The 21,052-nt window shown below is 68.2% G+C and overlaps 5 protein-coding genes and 2 non-coding genes across 7 annotated transcripts; 4 read left to right on the top strand and 3 right to left on the bottom strand.

Moving 5' to 3' along the window:
- Nucleotides 1–494: 494 nt before the first annotated feature.
- On the top strand, nt 495–2,734 carry Ndufb10 (NADH:ubiquinone oxidoreductase subunit B10). Its single transcript, XM_042698123.1, has 4 exons — nt 495–710; nt 1,678–1,816; nt 2,288–2,427; nt 2,561–2,734. The coding sequence occupies exons 1-4, from the start codon at nt 563–565 to the stop codon at nt 2,662–2,664; spliced, it is 531 nt and encodes a 176-aa protein (XP_042554057.1). The 5' UTR covers nt 495–562; the 3' UTR covers nt 2,665–2,734.
- Nucleotides 2,735–2,788: 54 nt separating this feature from the next.
- On the bottom strand, nt 2,789–5,143 carry Rps2 (ribosomal protein S2). The gene is made up of 8 exons (XM_042698122.1): nt 5,098–5,143; nt 4,792–4,971; nt 4,166–4,255; nt 3,824–3,931; nt 3,426–3,599; nt 3,191–3,350; nt 3,019–3,110; nt 2,789–2,908 (listed from the first exon to the last, which is right to left on the bottom strand). Exons 2-8 carry the CDS (start codon nt 4,966–4,968, stop codon nt 2,828–2,830), a joined length of 882 nt encoding a protein of 293 aa, XP_042554056.1. The 5' UTR covers nt 4,969–4,971; nt 5,098–5,143; the 3' UTR covers nt 2,789–2,827.
- On the bottom strand, nt 3,658–3,791 carry LOC122123917. The gene has a single exon (XR_006150462.1). It is a non-coding gene; the product is annotated as a small nucleolar RNA SNORA64/SNORA10 family (small nucleolar RNA).
- Nucleotides 5,144–5,403: 260 nt separating the features above from the next.
- Nucleotides 5,404–5,529, top strand: LOC122123919. Its single transcript, XR_006150464.1, has one exon. It is a non-coding gene; the product is annotated as a small nucleolar RNA ACA64 (small nucleolar RNA).
- A 1,614-nt stretch (nt 5,530–7,143) lies between these two features.
- On the top strand, nt 7,144–9,025 carry Rnf151 (ring finger protein 151). The gene is made up of 4 exons (XM_042698149.1): nt 7,144–7,221; nt 7,536–7,681; nt 8,006–8,102; nt 8,530–9,025. The coding sequence occupies exons 1-4, from the start codon at nt 7,144–7,146 to the stop codon at nt 9,010–9,012; spliced, it is 804 nt and encodes a 267-aa protein (XP_042554083.1). The 3' UTR covers nt 9,013–9,025.
- Nucleotides 9,026–9,723: 698 nt separating this feature from the next.
- On the top strand, nt 9,724–15,518 carry Tbl3 (transducin beta like 3). The gene is made up of 22 exons (XM_042698119.1): nt 9,724–9,810; nt 11,158–11,209; nt 11,290–11,385; nt 11,470–11,517; nt 11,596–11,737; nt 11,807–11,891; nt 11,980–12,150; nt 12,221–12,296; nt 12,383–12,476; nt 12,561–12,742; nt 12,816–12,957; nt 13,047–13,105; nt 13,209–13,312; nt 13,667–13,814; nt 13,900–14,130; nt 14,201–14,271; nt 14,350–14,506; nt 14,583–14,641; nt 14,790–14,893; nt 14,975–15,046; nt 15,143–15,301; nt 15,390–15,518. Exons 1-22 carry the CDS (start codon nt 9,770–9,772, stop codon nt 15,503–15,505), a joined length of 2,409 nt encoding a protein of 802 aa, XP_042554053.1. The 5' UTR covers nt 9,724–9,769; the 3' UTR covers nt 15,506–15,518.
- A 117-nt stretch (nt 15,519–15,635) lies between these two features.
- Noxo1 (NADPH oxidase organizer 1) lies at nt 15,636–19,520 on the bottom strand. The gene is made up of 8 exons (XM_042698121.1): nt 19,374–19,520; nt 17,338–17,418; nt 17,167–17,242; nt 16,880–17,057; nt 16,524–16,705; nt 16,334–16,444; nt 16,104–16,221; nt 15,636–16,029 (listed from the first exon to the last, which is right to left on the bottom strand). The coding sequence occupies exons 1-8, from the start codon at nt 19,437–19,439 to the stop codon at nt 15,738–15,740; spliced, it is 1,104 nt and encodes a 367-aa protein (XP_042554055.1). The 5' UTR covers nt 19,440–19,520; the 3' UTR covers nt 15,636–15,737.
- Nucleotides 19,521–21,052: the final 1,532 nt, after the last annotated feature.

Genomic DNA, 21,052 nt, shown 5'->3' with positions numbered 1-21,052 from the left:
CCGCCATGGAAACAACAGGAGTGGCCCAGAGCACCCTGTGTGGGAGTGGGGTGGAGAAGCCCCCTTCCCACGCCCGCTTCCTCCTCCACCCACAGCAGCCCCTAAGTTTACTAGCATCAGCCAGCTCAAGAGGGGCCTTGACAGGGACGGGGAGCCAGAGCAGGCTGGAGGCGCTGGGCAGTGCGCCAGTCTTCCTGGACGAGCAGGGTGTTTGGTGTTCCTCATTGCTGATGACTTCTTGTGTGCTGTCTACCTGCCTGTGTAGCTGAACCCGGGGCCAGGCCAATACCGCTTCCAAAAAGGCTGGCGGCGGGTGCAATAACACAGGTGCCACGAGGGGGCGCTCGCGACACGAGCCTCAATCCCGTGGTGCCTCGCGGCGCCCGGCCGCTCTTTCCCTCCACCAACCTCACCTCCTCCGCCGCCGCCCCCGGCGCAGGCGCAGTAGCCGCCCGCGCCCGCGCCCGCGCCCGCGCCTGCGCGCTCCTGCGTCCGGGCCGCCGCGTCCAGCGGTCACCGGCCCCGCGACCCGCCGCCGCCGCCGTCCGCGCCCGCCGCGGCCATGCCGGACCCCTGGGACAAGGATGTGTACCCCGAGCCCCCGCGCCGCACGCCGGCGCCCCCGCCGCACCCCTCGCCGCTCAACCCCGTCCCCTACATGACGAAGGCCTTTGACCTCCTCGTGGACTGGCCCGTGACCCTGCTGAGAGGTACGCGCCCCCGCGCCCGCGCGCCCGCGCCCCGGCCGGCGAGGGGCTCGTGGGGTGCGGAGCCCGGCGGCCCCTTCCCGCCCGCCACCCCCCGCAGCGGGCCCGGCGGGGGCGAGGCCGGCGGCGCGGCCCCCCTCCTGTGCCCCCGTGCCCGCGGCCCCCCCTCCTGTGCCCCCGTGCCCGCTGCCCCCCCGTGCCCGCGGCCCCCCCCTCCTGTGCCCCCGTGCCCGCTGCCCCCCCCGTGCCCGCGGCCCCCCCGTGCCCGCGGCCCCCCCCGTGCCCGCGGCCCCCCCCGTGCCCGCTCCCCCCCCCCGTGCCCGCGGCCCCCCCCACCCCCCGTGCCCGCTGCCCCCCCGTGCCCGCTCCCCCCCCGTGCCCGCGGCCCCCCCCACCCCCCGTGCCCGCTGCCCCCCCGTGCCCGCTCCCCCCCCGTGCCCGCGGCCCCCCCCGTGCCCGCTCCCCCCCGTGCCCGCTGCCTCCCCCCCGTGCCCGCTGCCTCCCCCCCGTGCCCGCTGCCTCCCCCCCGTGCCCGCTCCCCCCCCGTGCCCGCGGCCCCCCGTGCCCGCTGCCCCCCGTGCCCGCTGCCCCCCCGTGCCCGCGGCCCCCCCCCCGCCCCCCCGGGCCCGGTGCCCCCCCTCCCCCCCGTGCCCGCTGCCTCCCCCCCGTGCCCGCTGCCCCCCCGTGCCCGCTGCCCCCCCGTGCCCGCGGCCCCCCCCCCGTGCCCGCGGCCTCCCCCCCCCCGTGCCCGCGGCCTCCCCCCCCGTGCCCGCGGCCTCCCCCCCCCCGTGCCCGCGGCCCTCCCCCCCGTGCCCGCTGCCCCCCCATGCCCGCTGCCTCCCCCCCGTGCCCGCTCCCCCCCCCGTGCCCGCGGCCCCCCCCCCCCCACGTGCCCGCGGCCCGCGGCGGGTTCGGCTGCTGGCTACGAGGCTCCGCAGTCAGCTCAGCCGGGTTCGCTCCTTGCGTGCAGAATTTATAGAGCAGCAGCAAGACAAGAACAAGCAGTACTACTACCACCGGCAGTACCGGCGTGTGCCCGACCTCACCGAGTGCCAGGAGAAGGACGCCCTGTGCATGTACGAAGCCGAGATGCAGTGGAGAAGGGACTAGTAAGTCACCTGCCCGGCCTATTTCCCAAGTGTGAGGCAGGCCCAACCCGCCTCAGCCCTGTGCTTCGGGGCGTTTGCTGGCTGCCAGTCCTGGGGCTTGAACTCAGGACCTGGGCCTTGTGTGAGCTGCTTTTGCTCAAGGCTGACACTCTACCACTTAAGCCACAGCAGATTCTGGCCTTTTCTGTTTATGGGGTGCTGAGGCATCAAATCCAGGACTGCATGCATGCCTAAGCCTTTGTTTTTTTGGGGAGTCCGGTCATGGGGCCTGAACTCTGGGCCTGGGCGCTGTCCCTCAGCTCTTCAGCTCAAGGCTAGTGCTCTACCATTTGAGCCACAGCACCACTTCCGGCTTTTTTCTTTTTGCTTATGTGGTGCTGAGAAATCGAACCCAGGGCCTCAGGCATGCAAGGCAAGCACTCTACCACAGAGCCACCTTCCCAGCCCCCCCCTTTGTTTTCTTTTTAACAGCAAAGTTGACCAAGAAATTGTCAACATTATCCAGGAGCGACTTAAAGCCTGCCAGCAGAGGGAAGGAGAGAGCCACAAGCAGAACTGTGCCAAGGAACTGGAGCAGTTCACCCAGGTGGCCAAGGCCTACCAGGACCGATGTAAGCCTTGTTGCCCATTGAGTGACCCATTGAGTAAAAGCCGCTGTCAGTTCCTTTAGTTTCTAAACCAAAAAAAAGCTTAGTGGGTCCCTTCTAATTGCTCTGATTCAAGTCTTTTTCTACACTTTTCCAGATTTTGACCTGGGGGCCAATTACTCTGCCAGGAAGTGCTTGGCAAAGCAGAAGCAGAGGATGCTGGAAGAGAGAAAGGCAGCCAAAAAGGCTGCAGCCGCCTGAGGATGCTCCGAGAAGCAGTACCCTCCACTCCCCATTCTTGTATTGCTAAATAAATGAGGTGACACAACCAGCCTGCGTTTCTGGCTTCCTCTTATCAACCCCCAATTCAAACCACAAAGACAGGTTAACAGGCTTGATTCACTTTATTGTTTTGTATAAAATTCTATGTTGTAGCCACAGCTGGAGCTTGGGTCCTCTGCACGGACACTCTGGTGTGGGTTTTCACAAGATGGTCAGTGAATTCCTAAAAAGACAAATAGAACTTTGTTGCCACATACACCCTTAGGATGGGAGAGCCATGGTGACAACTGGACTGTAGCTAAGCCAAAGGCTCAAAAACCGCACGGGCAGTACCTGATAAGGAGATTTGGTGAATACGGTCTCTTTCCAGAGATCAGGGGTCAGGTAACTGTAGGTCTTAGAGATGGCATCAAAGGTGGCTTTGGCTAGGGAAAACGGGAAATGATGAGACCAACCTTACCACCAGACTAAAGAGCAGCTTGGGCTGTTGGCATGAACCACCTACCGAAGTTCCCTAAGGTAGCAGTGCAGCCCCTGGCTGAGGTGTAGCAGTCATCAATTCCAGCCATCATGAGCAGCTTCTTGGGGACAGGAGCTGACACAATCCCAGTGCCTCTGGGGGCAGGAATGAGGCGCACCAGCACAGAACCGCAGCGGCCTGTCACCTGGGGGAAGCAGGGGTCGTAAGACAGGCGTGGACGGAGACTAAAGGAGGCCCCATCACGCACCACTCAGCCTACCTTGCACGGGACAGTGTGAGGTTTGCCGATCTTGTTCCCCCAGTAACCTCGCCGCACAGGGACGATGGAGAGCTTGGCCAAGATGATGGCCCCCCGGATGGCCGTGGCCACCTCCTTGGAGCACTTAACCCCCAGACCAACATGGCCATTGTAGTCGCCAATGGCTACAAATGCCTGAAAAGAGACAGATGAGGTGACCCACGGTCCTCCGAGGTGAAGGACACCCAGTGGAACCTGTTGTGCTCCAACAGGAAAGAGAGGCCACAGGCAGGCCACCCCAGAGTCCTGAGGAGCTCTTTTCTCTCTCTCTCCCTGTACGAAAGTCACACGGATGAGGCTTAGTGTGACTATGCAGAATGAGAGAGCCTCACCCAGCCCTTCATGCTGATGGCAGATACCTTGAACCTGGTGCGCTGGCCAGCTCGAGTTTGCTTCTGCACGGGCATAATCTTCAACACCTCATCTTTGAGTGATGCCCCCAGGAAGAAGTCAATAATCTCAGACTCCTGCAATGAAGGACATTTTGAGTATAAAGTGGCGGCGTGCCCGTTCACACCACGGTTCCTAGTAGAGCAGGATCAACCTCCTTAAGGGAATTCCTCTTGCCGGTGCTGTGGATACACGAATGCCCACACCCAAGAGACGACCCGGGCCCGGCCCTAGCTGGCCCCTAGGACTGCGTCAGTCCTACCGCTTGTACCCAAGCGTTGCTGCCGGGGACTGGCTGGCCGCTGCGGTACCTTGATGGGCAGGGAGAAAAGGTAGATCTCCTCCAGAGACTTGATCTTCATGTCCTTAACCAGGCGGCCCAGTTTGGTGACGGGGATCCACTGCGGGGAGGAGAACGGCGGGTCAGCGCGGGCCCGGGGGGGGGGGGGTGAGAGCGGCGGGTCAGCGCGGGCCCGGGGGGGGGAGAGGCGGGTCAGCGCGGGCCCGGGGGGGGGAGAGGCGGGTCAGCGCGGGCCCGGGGGGGGGGGGTGTGAGAGCGGCGGGTCAGCGCGGGCCCGGGGGGGGAGAGCGGCGGGTCAGCGCGGGCCCGGGGGGGGGGAGAGGCGGGTCAGCGCGGGCCCGGGGGGGGGTGAGAGGCGGGTCAGCGCGGGCCCGGGGGGGGGTGAGAGGCGGGTCAGCGCGGGCCCGGGGGGGGGGGAGAGGCGGGTCAGCGCGGGCCCGGGGGGGGGGAGAGGCGGGTCAGCGCGGGCCCGGGGGGGGGGAGAGGCGGGTCAGCGCGGGCCCGGGGGGGGGGGTGAGAGGCGGGTCAGCGCGGGCCCGGGGGGGGGAGAGGCGGGTCAGCGCGGGCCCGGGGGGGGGGGCACCGCGCGACCCGCGGGGAGGAGCGCACCCCCGAGCCCCCGCGGCCACGACTTACTTCCTTGTCTTCGGCCTTGCCTCCACGAGCCCCGCGGCCGCGACCCCGGCCTCTCCCACGGCCGCGACCTCGGCCCCGGAGGCCGCTACCGAAGCCTCCGCGGAAGCCGCCACGGCCCCCCAAGCCCGGGCCCCCGGGCCCTCCGGGCCCTCCCGCTGCACCGGCGTCATCCGCCATTTGCTGTAGGAGAACAAAAGCCCGTCCGTCAGCGGCGTCCAGGCCGTGCGGACCCGACCCCTCCCCGGCCGGATGTCCGCGGATTCGCGCAGGCCAGGCCGCCGCCGGCCGCGGGCGGGAGACACTCACGTGTTTTCCCGGAGAAGGAGAAGAGCGAGGCCCCCGAGGAGGGGGTATTTATACCCCGCCAAATACCGCGAGATCCCGCCCGTCGCGCTCCCACACTCCCCCACGCCCGAAGCCCGCCGGCTTCTGTGGTTGGCTCTGCGTGGCAGGGCCCCGCCCTCCGCGCTCTGCGTGCGCCTGCGCGCCTGCGCTCGCCGCGGCGTCCCCTATAAAGGCGAGCGCGGCGGCCGCGCCGGGGCAGTAGGCTCCCGGTGTCCAGGTAAGTCTTTCCGGTGTGGCGGCTCAGCCTCCTCCCCGCGGACACGCGGCGCTCGTTGAAAATCACCCCCGGCTCCGGCCGTGGCCGCGGGTGAGATTCGGCGCCCACAGCGTCCCGGGCCCTCAGCTCACGGCCCGCTGCCGGTGTGGGAGCGTGAAACCCAGGCCCCGACAGGCGCCGCCCGCCGGCCCGGCCCCGGAGCCCCGCGGCCCCGCCCTCGCCCCGTCTACTCTCCGTAGGCCGCCCGCCGGCCCGGCCCGCGGCCCCGCCGCTCGCCCCGTCTACCCTCCGTAGGCCGCCCGCCGGCCTGGCCCCGCAGCCCCGCCGCTCGCCCCGTCTACCCTCCGTAGGCCGCTCGGGGCCGCCGCAGGAGCACGCCGCCGGCCCGGCCCGCACTCCCGCCCTCACCCCGTCTTCTCTCCGTAGGCCGCCCGCCGGCCCGGCCCGCACCCCCGCCGCTCGCCCCGTCTACCCTCCGTAGGCCGCTCGGGGCCGCCGCAGGAGCACGCCGCCGGCCCGGCCCGCACTCCCGCCCTCACCCCGTCTTCTCTCCGTAGGCCGCCCGCCGGCCTGGCCCCGCAGCCCCGCCCTCACCCCGTCTTCTCTCCGTAGGCCGCTCGGAGCCGCCGCAGGAGCACGCCGCCGGCCCGGCCCGCTGAAGCCGGGGGGCCGGAGCTGCCGGGCACCGCCGGGGGAGGAATAAACGAGTAAAACCTTCTGGCTGTGTGTGCTGTCCTGTGCCTGGTCACCCGCCGCCTGCCCGGAGGGCGCGTCCGTCGCCGCCCTCGCAGGCTGCGCTTGGGCGGGGGGGGGTCGTCTCTGCGGGTTGGCCCGACTCCGCTTTAGACACTGTACAGGTAGTTGCCTGGTGCCTGCTGAGATCCTGAGGATCGCGGTCCAAAGCCAGCCCCCCTCCCCGCAGGAAAGTCTTAAAGATTGCTCTCCGGGGCTGCAAGGTGGCTTTGGTACAGTGTTTGCCACGCATGCATGAAGCCCTGGGTTCGATTCCTCGGCACCACATGAGCAGAAAAAAAAGCTGTAAACCAGGCGCTGGGGCTCAAGTAACAGCGCTAGACTGGAGCTCAAGATCTGAGGGACAGCGCCCAGGCCCAGAGTTCAGGCCCAACTACCAAGGAAAAAAATATTGCATGCTCAAGTGCTGGGGAAATAGTTTAAGATATATTATTTGTGGGCTGGGAAGGCGGGTCGTGGTAGAGCACTATACTTGAGGGAAAAAGCTCAGAGACAGCACCCAGGATGTGTTCAAACCCCATGACCAACACACAAGGTATTTGGGAGTATGGTGGTTTTCTGAACCTGGCTGGAAACTTAGTCGGTGTCTCCAACTCGAGAAGCCTGCCAGGAAGGATAGGAAGCAATGTTTCTCCCACTATCAGGACAGGGGTGTGTTCCTAAAGCTTCCCCAGGCTTGGGTCCGCCTGCATTCTAGCCATGTTGAACCTGCAGGAGCATGCGTTTCCAGTCCCGAGCCAATTTCCTCAGCCCCTTCCCCGTAACTGAGCAGATAGAAGAGCCATGCCAGGCCTTCTGAGCAACACCAGGGGCTGTAGATATCAGTGAAGATAAGTAGTGTCTGTTGATTGCCTGTGTGTTTGGAGGTTGGGCCATCCAGTTAACACTGGGGGTGGGGACACAGCTATCCACTTCATTCTATTGGCCTTGGGTAGAAATTCATGCCCCGTCCAAGTTGGCACTGCCTTGCTGCTGTAAGGTTCCAGGGGTCCCAGGACTGGAGCTGTGATTGGCTTGAGCTGGACAATGCCTCTGTGATGTCGGCCCACTGCTGCAGTGAAATGCAGGCTTCTGAGCCCTGGGCTGCAGTGGAGCCGCTGTCTAGCCAGACCATGGTAAGCCCCAGCCCTGAGACTTACATCCAGCAGTGGGCACCAGTCATCAGGGATGGGCCTCACTCAGAAGGAAAACGGGGTTACACTCCCTATAGAGGATGAGTGACGAGACTTTCCAGAAGGCTCTAGCTGGAGGTTGGCAATTTTGGAGGACTCTGGTCCTCCACCCTTCTACCTCAAATGGGTGCTAATCCGCATCTGCTTGGGGTTTTCACGTGGCCTACCTCCCTGCCCAAAGATTGCTGGGGATTCTCTGGGTATGAGAACACCGGGAGGCCAGAACCAGGCCTTGATGTTGGCCTGGAACGTTGCAGAGTGGCGGATATGATCTCAACCTCTTCACCACCCCTCCTGACTGCAACTTCCTGTGCTCTGTCTGCCATGGGGTACTCAAGAGGCCAGTGAGGTTGCCCTGCGGTCACATCTTCTGCCAGAAGTGCATCCTTCGGTGGTTAGCCAGGTGCCATCGGGTTCTGGGGGGGGGGGGGGGGCTGGGAGAGCCGCTGTGAGTCTGGAGACCTTATCTGTGGCCCAGAGAATACCAAACAATGTCGGTGAGGCCCAGCTGCATCGTATGGGTCCTTGTTTACCCAGTGGTGTTTGCAACCCCTGACCTCCACCTTGGAGCCCATAGCTACCTGCAGTAACCCCTCCCTCATTCCTCCAGCTGGAGAGGGGATCATCTGGGTCCTCTATGAAACCTTGGCCTGGCACATTTGTTCTCCTCTCCCATGGGAAAATACTCATGTGCACCTCCCTCTCCATGGTCCATGCCTCCTTCCAGACAAAACACCTGTCCATGCTGCAGGAAAGAGGTGAAAAGGAAAAAGATGGTCCATGTGAATCAACTCCGGAAAACCATTGGCCGCCTCGAAGTCAAGGTAGTTTTTGAGCATCTTTTCCTCCCACCCTCGTAGGGCCGTGGCAGAGCCTCACACAGCAGCCAGGGATGGGCAGACCTGGCTGCGATGGGTTGATGGCTCCCTTGAACTCCCAGAGTGATGTTACCAAGTTTCCTAACCCCTGCCTGGGCTGTAAAATAGGTTTGTAGTGCTGGCAGCACTGTACACACACACCAACTTCACCGCTAGGAAATCAGGCTTCAAAATGGGAGCTGGGTGGTGGAGCGCCTGCCTAGCCAGGCCAAGGACCTCGGCTGGGTCTTGAACACCGCCAGTAAAAAGAAGCCCGGCCAGCAGAGCAGACCCGCCCCGTCCTCCGCCGCCCGGGCAGCCCCGTCCTCCGCCGCCCGGGCAGCCCCTGGGCCGCCACCCGCGGGGCTCACGCGCGCCTCTCTCGCACCCGCAGTGCAAGAACGCGGAGGCCGGCTGCGCGGTGACGTGCGCCCTGGCCCATCGCAAGGGACATCAGGACACGTGTCCGTTCGAGCTGCTCGCCTGCCCCAACGAGGGCTGCGCGGCGCGCGTGCCGCGCGGGGGCCTGGCCGAGCACCGGCAGCTCTGCCCGCGGGGCGGCCGGCAGCGCTGCCCCCTGGGCTGCGGGGCCACGCTGGGCCCCGCCGAGCGCGCGCGCCACAACTGCTACCGCGAGCTGCGCGACGCCTGGAGCGCGCGGCAGACGCGCAGCCGGGCGCTGCTGCAGAGCCTGCTGCGGCGCGTGCGCAGAGTGCACCGCACCACCGACCTCATCCGCCGGCAGCTGGCGCAGCTGGGCAACTTCCTGGACGAGGACGACGCCGTGCTCCTGCGGGCCGCGCCCGAGGCCGAGGCCGCCTCGGACGGCAGCGTGGTGGCCGAGCTGTGGGGGCCGCACGGCCAGGGTGTCTTGTGAATTAAGAGGGAAAATAAACGCCGAGCCCGGGCCTGGCCCGTCTCTGCGCCTCGGCCCGCGGGCCGCGCCGCCCTCCCCGCGCACGCGCAGCTCCGCAGCCGCGTCCCCCGTCTGGTTATCTGCCCCGCGCGGCCACCCGGCGCCGGCAGCCAGTTCCGCGTTGTCCCCGGGGCCTCCCAACGCCGGGAAGAAGGGCGGGGCTGTCGGCCCGGGGTGCCTGTCACGGAGATGCCGGCCCCGGCCCGGGCTCGTGCTCCCGTCCGACGCTGGCACGCTCAGGATGCTGAGGAGCAGGAGCCAGGCCGGGCAGGCCCCGCGGAGGGCATCTGTCTTGGAGAAGTTGGGGCGGGGGCGGTAAACAAAATGAAACCCTCGGGATCGGCCTAGCCCCCGGCCCCGCCGTCGGCCGGGCCGCAGCCCATCCGCCGGGGCCCCGCCTCCTGCGCGGCCGGCCCGCAGCCCATCCGCCGGGGCCCCGCCTCCTGCGCGGCCGGCCCGCAGCCCATCCGCCGGGCCCCGCCTCCTGCGCGGCCGGCCCGCAGCCCATCCGCCGGGCCCCGCCTCCTGCGCGGCCGGCCCGCAGCCCATCCGCCGGGGCCCGCCTCCTGCGCGGCCGCCGCAGCCCACATCAAAGATGGCGGCCCCGGCGTCGTGACACGCGCGGTGTCACAGTCGTCGCGGATCGTGACGTCATCCGGGCTCGCCGGCAGTGCGGAGTGTGTCTCTCCGAACCCCCTCACGCGGCGTCGGCGGCGACATGGCCGAGGCTGCCGTCCGCGTGAGCGGCTTCAAAGCCAAGTGAGCGCGGGAGCTGGGGCGGGGGCCTCCTCCGGAGAGCGGCGGGCTCGCGGCCGGCCTGGGGTCGTGGGCGAGGCTGCGGCGACCGAAGGCGGGAGAGCCGGAGCCGGGCGGGGGTGCGGGGTGCGGGGAGCGGGGAGCAGGACCGGGGTGCGGGGAGCGGGGAGCGGGGAGCGGGGCGGGGGAGCGGGGAGCAGGACCGGGGTGCGGGGAGCGGGGCGGGGGAGCCGGCCTGGACCGGTCGGGCTGGGCGGCCAGCGCCCGGCTAGACGGAGCAGGAGGATGAGGAGGTGGCACTCGGCTGAGGAGGGTCGAGAAACGAGAAGGCGACGGGGCGGGGGGAGCTGAGCACAAATGGGGGAGGCCTGGGTGGCGGCGGGCTGGGGCTCTCTCGCCTCTGTCGCCTTGCTTCTGGAGAGGTAGGGGGTGGGGCCGAAGTGGTCTAGGGGTCTCCGAGGCCTTGGTTCCTAGCCACCCAAACGGCGAAACCTAACCGACTCGGACCGTGGATGAAGCATGTCCTCAGCAGCCCATTGGCTTAGGTTGTGACAAGTTCGGTGCTGAACAGCCCTTCCATTGGAGGATTGGGAGGGGTACAGAAGATGGGGGAGGGGGGCAGGCGGGCTTTCTGGAACTTTGGATCTGAGAGGAGAGCCCATAGTACATACATACCAGGCCACAGAAGATCTGTCCCGAAGGTGAGCAGACATGATCAGTAGGGTTGAAAGAGTTGGAAGGGAACTAGTAACCAGCCATCCGGAAACGACAGTAGCCTGGACAAAGGCAGAGTGGAGATGGCAGCAGGAGGCAGGCCATAAAAACAATGGGCTGCCAGCTGGGCATGGTGGTGCATGTCTGTAATCCCTGCGGCAGGAGGATCAGGAGTTACAGGCCAGGGGACAGATACGTGGTGATGCCCAAAAATGGGAGGGAGCGGAGGAAGAGGAAAAGAAATAGGGGCTGCTTTGGGGTGTTGGGTCAGGTGAGGAAGTCAGGGAGAGAACCATGGTGGGGATCGGGTGTGCTGGGCCTCACTGGTGAAGACCCAGGAGAGGACGGTACCCTACTTAGACTGGGTTACCTGGATTGGCCTCCCACATTCAACAAGGAGCCCCCAGGACTCTAAAGACTGGAGAGTCGAGCTGCCTCCCTGGGATTGATGCCTGCCTCTGCTAGGCTTCAGGGCCCCTGTGGATAACCAGCCAGCCCTGGGTCTCAGCCCCTCCACCTACCCCCAGGACTGCCTCATTGTCCCTCAGGATCTCTGATGCTGTTACGGTCCTAGCACTCTGACAGATCAGGGGCGTGGAAATGCAGGTGACTGATACTTCCCTCTCCTCTTCCCAGCTATGCTGTTGAACGGAAGATCGAGCCTTTCTACAAGGGTGGAAAAGCACAGGTATCAGCCTCAAGGCCAGTGGGGGCTGTGCATTGAGTCCTGAGCGAGCGCTACCTTGGCTGACACCTCTCTGTTTCCAGCTGGATACGACTGCCCAGCACCTCTTCTGCATTTGTGGCACCAGACTCAATGTCCTGGATGTCGCCTCGGGGTCTGTACTTCGGAGCCTGGAGCAGGTGAGAGGAGAGTGGACAGGTTTGAGAGTGGGGGAGGGAGGAGGGACGCAGGCTAATATGCTACTCTCTTCATTCTTCCCTTAGGAGGACCAAGAAGACATCACTGCCTTTGATCTCAGCCCGGATGATGAGGTACAGGTGGCAGGGGTGGGGAGTGGCCCTCAAGGGACAAGGGCGCCTCACACCCAGTTGAACTGTGCTCTCTCCCAGACGCTTGTGACAGCCAGCCGGGCACTGCTGCTGGCTCAGTGGACCTGGAGGGAGGGCACCGTGACCCGCCTGTGGAAGGCAGTACACACAGCCCCTGTGGCCACCATGGCCTTTGACCCCACCTCCACACTGCTGGCCACAGGTAGGGCCCAGCCCAGTGGGCGGGCTGGAGGGGGGCCTTGCACACCCTCCCTCACACGTGTGCCTGTAGGAGGCTGTGACGGGGCGGTGCGCGTCTGGGATGTTGTGCGGCACTACGGGACACACCACTTTCGAGGCTCACCGGGCGTTGTGCAGTGAGTGGGGGAGGCGGAGGGCGGGGGGGGGGCTGCCGAACCATCCGTGGGCCGCGTACCTCACCACCCACCCCCAACCCGCCTGCAGTTTGGTAGCCTTCCATCCGGACCCCACTCGCCTGCTGCTCTTCTCCTCAGCTGCGGACTCCGCCATCCGTGTGTGGTCCCTCGAGACCCGCCTGTGCCTGGCCCTGCTGACCTCCCACTACAGCGCTGTCACCTCGCTGGCCTTCAGTGCTGACGGCCACACCATGCTCAGGTTAGCAGCCGTCCGCGGAGGGAGCGGGTGGGAGGGCAGCACTGGACCTGAGGGAGCCGCTCCTCTTCAGCTCCGGCCGAGATAAGATCTGCACCGTCTGGGACCTCCGGAGTTGCCAGGCCACAAGGACCGTGCCCGTGTTTGAGGTAGGCGGGCACAGGGGCCGTGCCAGGGAGTCGGCTGGGAAGGAGGGGTGGCTTGGCTGCAGTCTTTTAACCCAGGTCACCCGCAGAGTGTGGAGGCTGTGGTGCTGTTGCCTGAGGAGCCAGTGTCTGCGCTGGGAGTGAAGAACTCGGGCCTGCACTTCCTGACAGCTGGTGACCAAGGTGTGTATGGCTGACCACGAGCAGGCTGCAGGGGCGGGGGGCGGGCCGGGGGCCTGAGTCCCAGCGGCCCCTGTCCTCACACAGGAATTCTGCGCGTGTGGGAGGCGGCTTCCGGGCAGTGCGTGTACACCCAGCCACAGCCGCCAGGCCCAGGGCGGGAGCTGACCCACTGCAGCCTGGCGCGCGGCGCTGGCCTGCTCCTCAGCGTCACCGCTGACCACAACCTGCTGCTGTATGAAGCCCGCTCCCTGCAGCTGCAGAAACAGGTGAGCGCCTGCCCCTGACGGGCCCGGGGTTGGGGTCCCAGCTCTCTGCTCACCAGGCCCTTCACCTCCATAGTTTGCTGGCTACAACGAGGAGGTCCTGGATGTCCGGTTCCTCGGGCCCAAGGACTCCCACGTAGTCGTGGCCTCCAACAGCCCCTGTCTGAAAGTGTTTGAGCTGCAGACGTTGGCCTGCCAGATCCTGCACGGCCACACAGGCAAGTGTGGCTCCTGGAACCTTACCCCTCACCCTGTGCCCCCTAACCTTGCCGGCACCATTGCTGACTGCTCCCCACTCCCCTCCCAGACACAGTCCTGGCCTTAGATGTGTTCCGGAAGGGGTGGCTCTTTGCCAGCTGTGCCAAGGTGAGTTCCCATGAGAGGTGCAGAGGCGTGGGCCTCTCCGGTGGGGGGCGCCAGCGTGGCAGCACCGTACCCCACCTCTCTCCTCAACCCCTCCCGCCCCCAGGATCAGAGCATCCGCATCTGGAGGATGAACAAAGCTGGCCAGGTGGACTGCGTGGCTCAGGGCTCTGGGCACACGCACAGCGTGGGCACCATCTCCTGTTCTAGGTAGCCTGGTATAGGGGGCTGAATCTGGGGGGGGGGGGGGTGCGGAAGCCCAGAGCTGTCAGAGGTTCTAGTTGGGGAGGGGAGAGGCGGCGGTGGCTGAGCTGCCCTTGTAGGTCCTCATTGCTGTGAGGGGTTTCTAGACGTGACGCTGAGCAAGGTCCGGGAAAGAAAGTGACTCCTGCAGCTATGGCCTGGGTCCGATTAGGACACGGTTGAAGGGGCGGATGGGTACAGGCAGGGGGACCAGAAACATTTTGGAGTGACACAGGCTAGGGTCTGGACCATGGCTTAGAGGCCAGAGCGGAGGTGTGCGTGCGGATAGTCCTCGGCAGAGCCTCCTTCCCGTCGCTGCAGGCTGAAGGACTCCTTCTTGGTGACGGGCAGCCAGGACTGCACGGTGAAGCTGTGGCCCCTCCCCGAAGCCTTGCTATCTCAGAGCACAGACCCAGGTGGCAGCCCCGTGCTCCTGCAGGCGCAGACCACCCAGCGCTGCCATGACAAGGTGACCAAGTGGGCCCCTGGGAAGTGGGCGTGGCTGAGGCCTGGCTTGGACCGTGATCTGAGCTGCCACCTGTACCCGTCACCAGGACATCAACAGCGTGGCCATCTCCCCCAACGACAAGCTGCTGGCCACCGGCTCACAGGACCGCACCGCCAAGCTCTGGTCCCTGCCACAGTGCCAGCTGCTGGGTGTGTTCTCGGGCCACCGACGCGGTCTCTGGTGTGTCCAGTTCTCCCCCATGGACCAGGTGCTAGCCACAGCCTCAGCAGATGGCACCGTCAAACTCTGGGCGCTGCAGGACTTCAGCTGTCTCAAGGTAAGCAGCTCGCTCTTGTGCCAGCCCTCCCACCCCACAGCTGGGTGCCTCACGCCCTTCTCCTCTGCAGACCTTTGAGGGGCACGACGCTTCTGTCCTGAAAGTGGCCTTTGTGAATCGCAGCACGCAGCTGCTGTCCAGGTGAGTGGGCTGGTGGCAGGAGGGGTGGCCCGCGGGGAGAGGACTCCAGTACTGAGCCTCTCCCGATTCCAACCCCAGTGGCTCCGACGGCCTGGTGAAGCTCTGGACCATCAAGAGCAACGAGTGTGTGCGGACGCTGGATGCCCACGAGGACAAGGTCTGGGGGCTGCACTGCAGCCGACTGGACGGCCACGCCCTCACCGGCGGCAGCGATTCCCAAGTCATTCTCTGGAAGGTTGGGGTGCTTCGGGGCGGGTGGGGTGGGGCGAGGGATGGGTCTGGAGCCCTGTCTGATTCCAGTCCACTCTCAGGATGTGACTGAAGCTGAGCAGGCAGAAGAACAGGCCAAGCGGGAGGAGCAGTTGGTCAAGTAAGCCTGGGCTTCGCAGCGCGCCCTCTCCCTGCCTCCTCTGTGTGGCGTAAGGGCGCTGAGGCTGGGCGGGTTTCAGGCCTGCCGTTCTGACTTCAGCCCCAGCCAGGGTCCCTGAGTAGCCCTGTCCTTCCTCTCTCCCCGGCAGGCAGCAAGAACTGGACAACCTGCTCCATGAGAGGCGTTACCTGCGGGCCCTGGGCCTGGCCATCTCCCTGGACCGGCCCCACACTGTGCTCACCGTTATCCAGGGTCAGTGGCTGGGGCTTGGCTCTGGGGGTAGTTTGGGGGACCATCAAACTCCTTCCTTGAGCTCAGCCTTCCCTCCCACAGCCATCCGGAGGGATCCTGAGGCCTGCGAGAAGCTGGAAGCGACAGTGCTCAGACTGCGGCGAGACCAGAAAGGTTGGGGGAAGGCGGGGGGGGGGAGCAGTGTGGTGGATAGGGCTGGAAGGGGCGAGATGGCCTGGCAAGGCTTCTGACCCGCCCTGTTGCCCACAGAGGCCCTGTTGCGCTTCTGTGTCACGTGGAACACCAACTCTCGGCATTGCCACGAGGCCCAGGCCGTGCTGGGCGTGCTGCTGCGGCACGAGGCGCCGGAGGAGCTGCTGGCCTACGAGGGGGTGCGGGCTGTGTTGGAGGCCCTGCTGCCTTACACTGGTGTGTAGGCACAACCCCTGCTGGGGGGGAGGGCAGACCCGACCCGCAGGGCCCTGAGCACCCTTGACCACTCTCCGTCCTTCCCCAGAGCGGCACTTCCAGCGGCTCAGCCGGACGCTGCAGGCGGCCACCTTCCTGGACTTCCTGTGGCACCACATGAAGCTGCCCTCTCTCCCTGCTGCCCCCCGGCCCTCTGAGACATAGAAAACATCTTTCTTTTTTAATCCCGGCTCCGTGTGTAGTTCAAACCCCAGCCTCAGCCAGGGGCCCGGCTCTGCACTACCCCGTGCCCTGACCACACACAACACTGGCACGTGGTTAGGTCATTCAGAAGTTTTATTCAGTTCAGGAAATGGGGGTTGCCACCTCCTGGCCCCTGCAGGTTGAGTCCCACCCTCATCCAGCTCCTCCGCCCCTGAGGATGGTACGTCCACCCTTAGAGCCTGGAGCCCAGGACCGGGTCCTCTGCCTGAGGCTGGGGTACACTGCAGGCTCCTGGCAGGCTTGCAGATCCCCTCAAAGGGCAGTCCTGCCAGAGTGCCCTGCGGGTGAGGGTGCAGCAGCGGCTCTGGATGGCGCCCGGCGGGGGCCGGGCTGGCACTGCAGGGGGCGCCGGTCGGGCCTCGTCCACCCCGGTGTCCCCGAGGACCGCAGGCCCGCTCAGGAGTGCCCCCAGTCCCTCGGGGCGCAGCAGCACTGCGGGCAGCAGACCCGTCCTGGGGCCGTGCCTGTGGGGAGGGGCGGAGCTCAGGGGTCTGGTGGGCCGGGCGCCTCCCCCCATCCCGCCGGCCCGGCCCAGCACCTGCACCGCCACCAGCCGCGGTCCGAGGTCTCCAGCACGCGCACGCGCGCGCCCGCGGGCACCGACAGCTCGTCCGCACGGCTGCCCTCGTAGGCCCGGGAGGCACAGAACTGCGTCCCTAGAGCGAATGTTGGGGGTCACTGTGGGGCCGCTCCCCGTCATGCGGGGCAGCCCCGAGGGCACCGACCGGGCCCTGCCACGGCCTCCTCCCGGGCGGGCCCCGCTCCTACCGCTGCCGGCCCGCGCCGCGCCCGCCCGGCCCCCGCCGGCCGCCGCCTCCTCCAGGTAGGGAGCCGGGAACCAGGCCGTCTGCTGGTCCTCGTTCTCCACCAGCCACCAGCCTGCGGAGGGACAGACGGGACTCAGCTCGGCCTGCGGGACCGGGACCCAGCCGAGGGGTGGCCCCGCCCTACCCCCTACCGGAGGGGTGCCGCAGCAGCACGGCCAGGCTCTCGCCGGCCCGCGCCTGGAAGGGCCTGCCCCGCGTGTCCTGGGCGCCGAAGGGCTGCAGACAGCGCAGGCGCGGGGCCTCCAGGCTGTGGGCTGCGCCGCTGGGGTCCTCGGGGCGCGGGGCCGCCTCCGGGGCGGGCAGGATCACCAGGCTGGAGGGGGCGGGGCAGGGGGCAGGGTCACCAGGCTGGAGGGGGCGGGGCAGGGGGCAGGGTCACCAGGCTGGAGGGGGCGGGGCAGGGGCAGGGTCACCAGGCTGGAGGGGGCGGTGGGGTCAGAGGTCAGGGCTTGCCAGCTCTCCCTCGGGGCGGGGGTGCGTGCGGCACCTGCCGGGGGGCAGCGCAGGCTCCAGGTCCAGGGGTTGCGGTGCGAAGAAGCCGGCGAGCGCGGGGCTGCGGGACACGCGGTCGGCCGACGCCAGCAGCGCCCGCGCGTAGGCGCCCAGCAGCCGCAGCCGCGCCAGGCCGCGGCCCGTGCGCCCCGCGCGCGCCAGCAGCGGGGCATCTGCGGGCACAGGGCGCACTCAGGGCGGGGGTGGGGGGGCCGCCGCGGGGACCGGCCCGCCCGCCACCGGGACCCGCCCGCCAGGGGCCCGCCCCCCGGCCCCGCTGACCCGAGAGCTTGGGGAGAACGCGGTCGGATCTCCGCAGCAGCCCCGCCTCGGTCGGGAAGGCCTCCTCAAGGTCTTTCTGAGGGGACACGCGGGTGTCGGTGACCCAGAGCCCAGCGGGCTTCCGGGCGAGGCGGGGGCCAGGGCTCGCGTCCGGCCGGCCGGGACCCCCACCTGGAGCCGCCGGAACTCCTCCCAGCTCCTGCGCACCACGGTGTTGCTGCCGTCGGACCAGCGCACGGAGAAGGCGAAGGTCTGCGGGGGGAGGCGCGCTGGAGCATGGCGCGGGCCGAGTTCCCCCTCCCGCCCCGGGCCCTGCTCCCCCCCAGCCCCGGGCCGCGCGCCCCCAGCCCCGGGCCCTGCTCCCCCCCAGCCCCGGGCCGCGCCCCCCCAGCCCCGGGCCGCGCTCCCCCAGCCTCGGGCCGCGCTCCCCCCCAGCCCCGGGCCGCGCTCCCCCCCAGCCCCGGGCCGCGCTCCCCCCGCAGTCCCGGGCCCTGCTCCCCCCAGCCCCGGGCCGCGCTCCCCCCCAGTCCCGGGCCCTGCTCCCCCCCAGCCCCGGGCCCTGCTCCCCCCCCCCAGTCCCGGGCCCTGCTCCCCCCCAGCCCCGGGCCGCGCTCCCCCAGCCCCGGGCCCTGCTCCCCCCCAGCCCCGGGCCGCGCCCCCCCAGCCCCGGGCCCTGCTCCCCCCCAGCCCCGGGCCCTGCTCCCCCCCAGCCCCGGGCCCTGCTCCCCCCCAGCCCCGGGCCCTGCTCCCCCCCAGCCCCGGGCCCTGCTCCCCCCCAGCCCCGGGCCCTGCTCCCCCCCAGCCCCGGGCCCTGCTCCCCCCAGCCCCGGGCCACTCCCCCCCCAGCCCCGGGCCCTGCTCCCCCCCAGCCCCGGGCCCTGCTCCCCCCCAGCCCCGGGCCCTGCTCCCCCCCAGCCCCGGGCCCTGCTCCCCCCCAGCCCCGGGCCGAGCCCCTCCAGCCCCGGGCCGCGCTCCCCCCCAGCCCCGGGCCCTGCTCCCCCCCAGCCCCGGGCCGCGCTCCCCCCCAGCCCCGGGCCCTGCTCCCCCCCAGCCCCGGGCCGCGCTCCCCCCCCAGCCCCGGGCCGCGCTCCCCCCGCAGTCCCGGGCCCTGCTCCCCCCGCAGTCCCGGGCCGCGCCCCCCCAGCCCCGGGCCCTGCTCCCCCCGCAGTCCCGGGCCGCGCCCCCCCAGCCCCGGGCCCTGCTCCCCCCCAGCCCCGGGCCGAGCCCCTCCAGCCCCGGGCCGCGCTCCCCCCCAGCCCCGGGCCGCGCTCCCCCCCAGCCCCGGGCCCTGCTCCCCCCCAGCCCCGGGCCGCGCTCCCCCCGCAGTCCCGGGCCGCGCCCCCCCAGCCCCGGGCCCTGCTCCCCCCGCAGTCCCGGGCCGCGCCCCCCCAGCCCCGGGCCCTGCTCCCCCCCAGCCCCGGGCCGCGCTCCCCCCCAGCCCCGGGCCGCGCTCCCCCCGCAGTCCCGGGCCGCGCCCCCCCCCAGCCCCGGGCCGCGCTCCCCCCCAGCCCCGGGCCGCGCTCCCCCCGCAGTCCCGGGCCGCGCCCCCCCCCAGCCCCGGGCCCTGCTCCCCCCCCAGCCCCGGGCCCTGCTCCCCCCAGCCCCGGGCCCTGCTCCCCCAGTCCCGGGCACTGCTCCCCCCCAGCCCCGGGCCGCGCCCCCCCAGCCCCGGGCCCTGCTCCCCCCCAGCCCCGGGCCCTGCTCCCCCCCAGCCCCGGGCCACTCCCCCCAGCCCCGGGCCCTGCTCCCCCCCCAGCCCCGGGCCGAGCCCCCTCCAGCCCCGGGCCGCGCCCCTCAGCCCCGGGCCCTGTTCCCCCCCAGCCCCGGGCCCTGTTCCCCCCCAGCCCCGGGCCCTGTTCCCCCCCAGCCCCGGGCCCTGCTCCCCCCCAGCCCCGGGCCCTGTTCCCCCCCAGCCCCGGGCCCTGTTCCCCCCCAGCCCCGGGCCGCGTACCCCCTCCAGCCCCGGGCCCTGCTCCCCCCCAGCCCCGGGCCGAGCCCCCTCCAGCCCCGGGCCGCGTACCCCCGCAGTCCCGGGCCGCGCCCCTCAGCCCCGGGCCCTGTTCCCCCCCAGCCCCGGGCCCTGTTCCCCCCCAGCCCCGGGCCGAGCCCCTCCAGCCCCGGGCCGCGTACCCCCGCAGTCCCGGGCCGCGCCCCTCAGCCCCAGGCCGCGCTCCCCGTCCCTGTGGGGCCGGAGCCCCTGGCCACACCTGAAGCCGCTCGCTCTGCACCAGGGCCAGGGCGCTCACGGACTCCGGGTGCCGGGGGCCTGCCATGGCCCAGCCTGCCTCGTCCTGCGGTCCTGGTGTGTGGCCGGTGCCCCCTCCGGTCCCCGGAGGAGGCTGCGGGCAGCCGGAAGCCTGGTCCGAAGGAATTCCCCACCGAGGCCCCTGCGGGGCGCGGGGAGCCACGCCCCTGGTCCTCACCACACCCCCGCCCTTCCCTGCTTCCTGGTCGTCCCGAGTGGAGTGGTCGAGGGGAGGCCGAGCAGAGCTGGGGGCAGGGCTGTCTGAAGCAGGGCGCTGCCGGGGTCCGGCTCCTGAGCCTGAGGGTGGAAAGATGGACTGGGGGCGGGAAGGTCCCTCTCCCCGCGCCCTGCCCTGCCAGGCTGTGCTTTCTGCTCTGGCACTCTGCTTCAAGGCTGCCACCTGAACAGACCACTAGGCGCCCTCCTCTCATCCTACCAGGAGAGGAAGGGTCTCTCCAAGGCCCCATTTTCCACAGGTTACACGGGTAGTTGCTGTGGTGAGATTATTCTGGAAAGGCTAGGGGAGGGCTGAGCTTCAATAGGCACCATCCCCGCCCCCCAGCCCCCAAGGATTCCTTTGCAGCAGAAAGACAAGGTGCCGGAGAAGTAGGGTCTAATTTGGGGTCTGGGGAGGTGGACTGTTCTCAGAACCTCTCCCAAATCCTGCAAACAAACCACCACAGCCTCTGTGGGCATCATGGACAGTGACCTATTCCATCCAGGGGGAGGAAAGTGGGCTCGCCCTGGGCCCCGCCCCTCAGGGGGGCTGCTCCCTTTTAGGGTGGCCTCCCAGAACCCCATCCTACCCAGTGCCCAGCAGTCCCTGCTACTAAGGCCAGCAGCTGGGCATCACAAGGATTCCCCTCCTCCAGGCCCTCTAGAGGACAGGGCTTCTGGGACATGTCTAGGAAGCTGTCCCAACCTCAACAAAGAGCCTTTGTGGTGTGTGTGTGTGTGTGTGTGTGTGTGTGTCCGTCCGTCCGTCCGTCCGTCCGTCCGTCCCGTCCCACCAGCAGCTCTCTCTGAAGCCCTCTAATCTGTCCTGGCATTGACCCAGGTAGTGACCACCTGTTGACACAGGTGACTCACAGGATGCCTTCAGCCCAGCTATTCACCTCCTCTCCTGGCAAAGCCAAGGGCAGAACAGACGCCCAGCCCCCCTGTAAGGATCCAGCTTGACATAATTACAGACACAGCCATCTTGGTTTTGGGGTTTTTTTCAGTCCTGGGGCTAGAACTCAGGGCCTGAGAGCTGTCCCCAAGTTGTTTTTTTTTTTTTTGTTCTGTTTTGTTTTGCTCAAGGTTGGTGCCACTACCACTTGAGCCTAAGCTCCACATCTGGTCTTTTGGGTGGTTTACTGGAGACAAGAATCTCAAATTTTCCTACCTGGGCTGGTTTTGAAATATGATCGGCAGATCTGTCTCCTAAGTAGCTAGGATTACAAGTGTGAGCCACGGGTGCCCTGCTTGAGTTTTTGAGGTAGTTTTAGGTTCTGATTGGCCAGCTTTCATTCTATAAGTCCCTAAATTGTGCTGTAATGGGAACAGATACCTAGACATGCTATAGTTGTAGCCTAATGCCTATTTTATTGGCCAGGCGTGGGAGACTCATGCCTATAATCGTAGCTACTCTGGAGGCTG

Source organism: Dipodomys spectabilis, unplaced genomic scaffold, assembly GCF_019054845.1.
Source record: "Dipodomys spectabilis isolate Male_0828 unplaced genomic scaffold, ASM1905484v1 ptg000231l, whole genome shotgun sequence".
NCBI classification, from domain to species: Eukaryota; Metazoa; Chordata; class Mammalia; order Rodentia; family Heteromyidae; genus Dipodomys; species Dipodomys spectabilis.
The sequence above is the reverse complement of the archived record's forward strand: the minus strand, read 5'-3'. Positions and strand labels throughout refer to the sequence as shown.

Excerpts from the sequence above, each read along its gene's own strand:
- Ndufb10 (XM_042698123.1), top strand. The coding sequence starts at position 563 with ATGCCGGACCCCTGGGACAAGGATGTGTACCCCGAGCCCCCGCGCCGC. Across the intron at positions 711-1,677 it reads GCCCGTGACCCTGCTGAGAG|AATTTATAGAGCAGCAGCAA; the intron begins GTACGCGCCCCC and ends CCTTGCGTGCAG. Across the intron at positions 2,428-2,560 it reads CAAGGCCTACCAGGACCGAT|ATTTTGACCTGGGGGCCAAT; the intron begins GTAAGCCTTGTT and ends ACACTTTTCCAG.
- Rps2 (XM_042698122.1), bottom strand. The coding sequence starts at position 4,968 with ATGGCGGATGACGCCGGTGCAGCGGGAGGGCCCGGAGGGCCCGGGGGC. Across the intron at positions 4,256-4,791 it reads GCAAGGCCGAAGACAAGGAA|TGGATCCCCGTCACCAAACT; the intron begins GTAAGTCGTGGC and ends TCCTCCCCGCAG. Across the intron at positions 3,351-3,425 it reads CTCACACTGTCCCGTGCAAG|GTGACAGGCCGCTGCGGTTC; the intron begins GTAGGCTGAGTG and ends TGCTTCCCCCAG.
- Rnf151 (XM_042698149.1), top strand. The coding sequence starts at position 7,144 with ATGTCGGCCCACTGCTGCAGTGAAATGCAGGCTTCTGAGCCCTGGGCT. Across the intron at positions 7,682-8,005 it reads ATCCTTCGGTGGTTAGCCAG|ACAAAACACCTGTCCATGCT; the intron begins GTGCCATCGGGT and ends GCCTCCTTCCAG. Across the intron at positions 8,103-8,529 it reads TTGGCCGCCTCGAAGTCAAG|TGCAAGAACGCGGAGGCCGG; the intron begins GTAGTTTTTGAG and ends TCGCACCCGCAG.
- Tbl3 (XM_042698119.1), top strand. The coding sequence starts at position 9,770 with ATGGCCGAGGCTGCCGTCCGCGTGAGCGGCTTCAAAGCCAA. Across the intron at positions 11,892-11,979 it reads GGCTCACCGGGCGTTGTGCA|TTTGGTAGCCTTCCATCCGG; the intron begins GTGAGTGGGGGA and ends ACCCGCCTGCAG. Across the intron at positions 15,047-15,142 it reads ACTGCGGCGAGACCAGAAAG|AGGCCCTGTTGCGCTTCTGT; the intron begins GTTGGGGGAAGG and ends TGTTGCCCACAG.
- Noxo1 (XM_042698121.1), bottom strand. The coding sequence starts at position 19,439 with ATGGCAGGCCCCCGGCACCCGGAGTCCGTGAGCGCCCTGGCCCTGGTG. Across the intron at positions 17,419-19,373 it reads TGCAGAGCGAGCGGCTTCAG|ACCTTCGCCTTCTCCGTGCG; the intron begins GTGTGGCCAGGG and ends CTCCCCCCGCAG. Across the intron at positions 16,030-16,103 it reads CGCGGCTGGTGGCGGTGCAG|GCACGGCCCCAGGACGGGTC; the intron begins GTGCTGGGCCGG and ends CCCTCCCCACAG.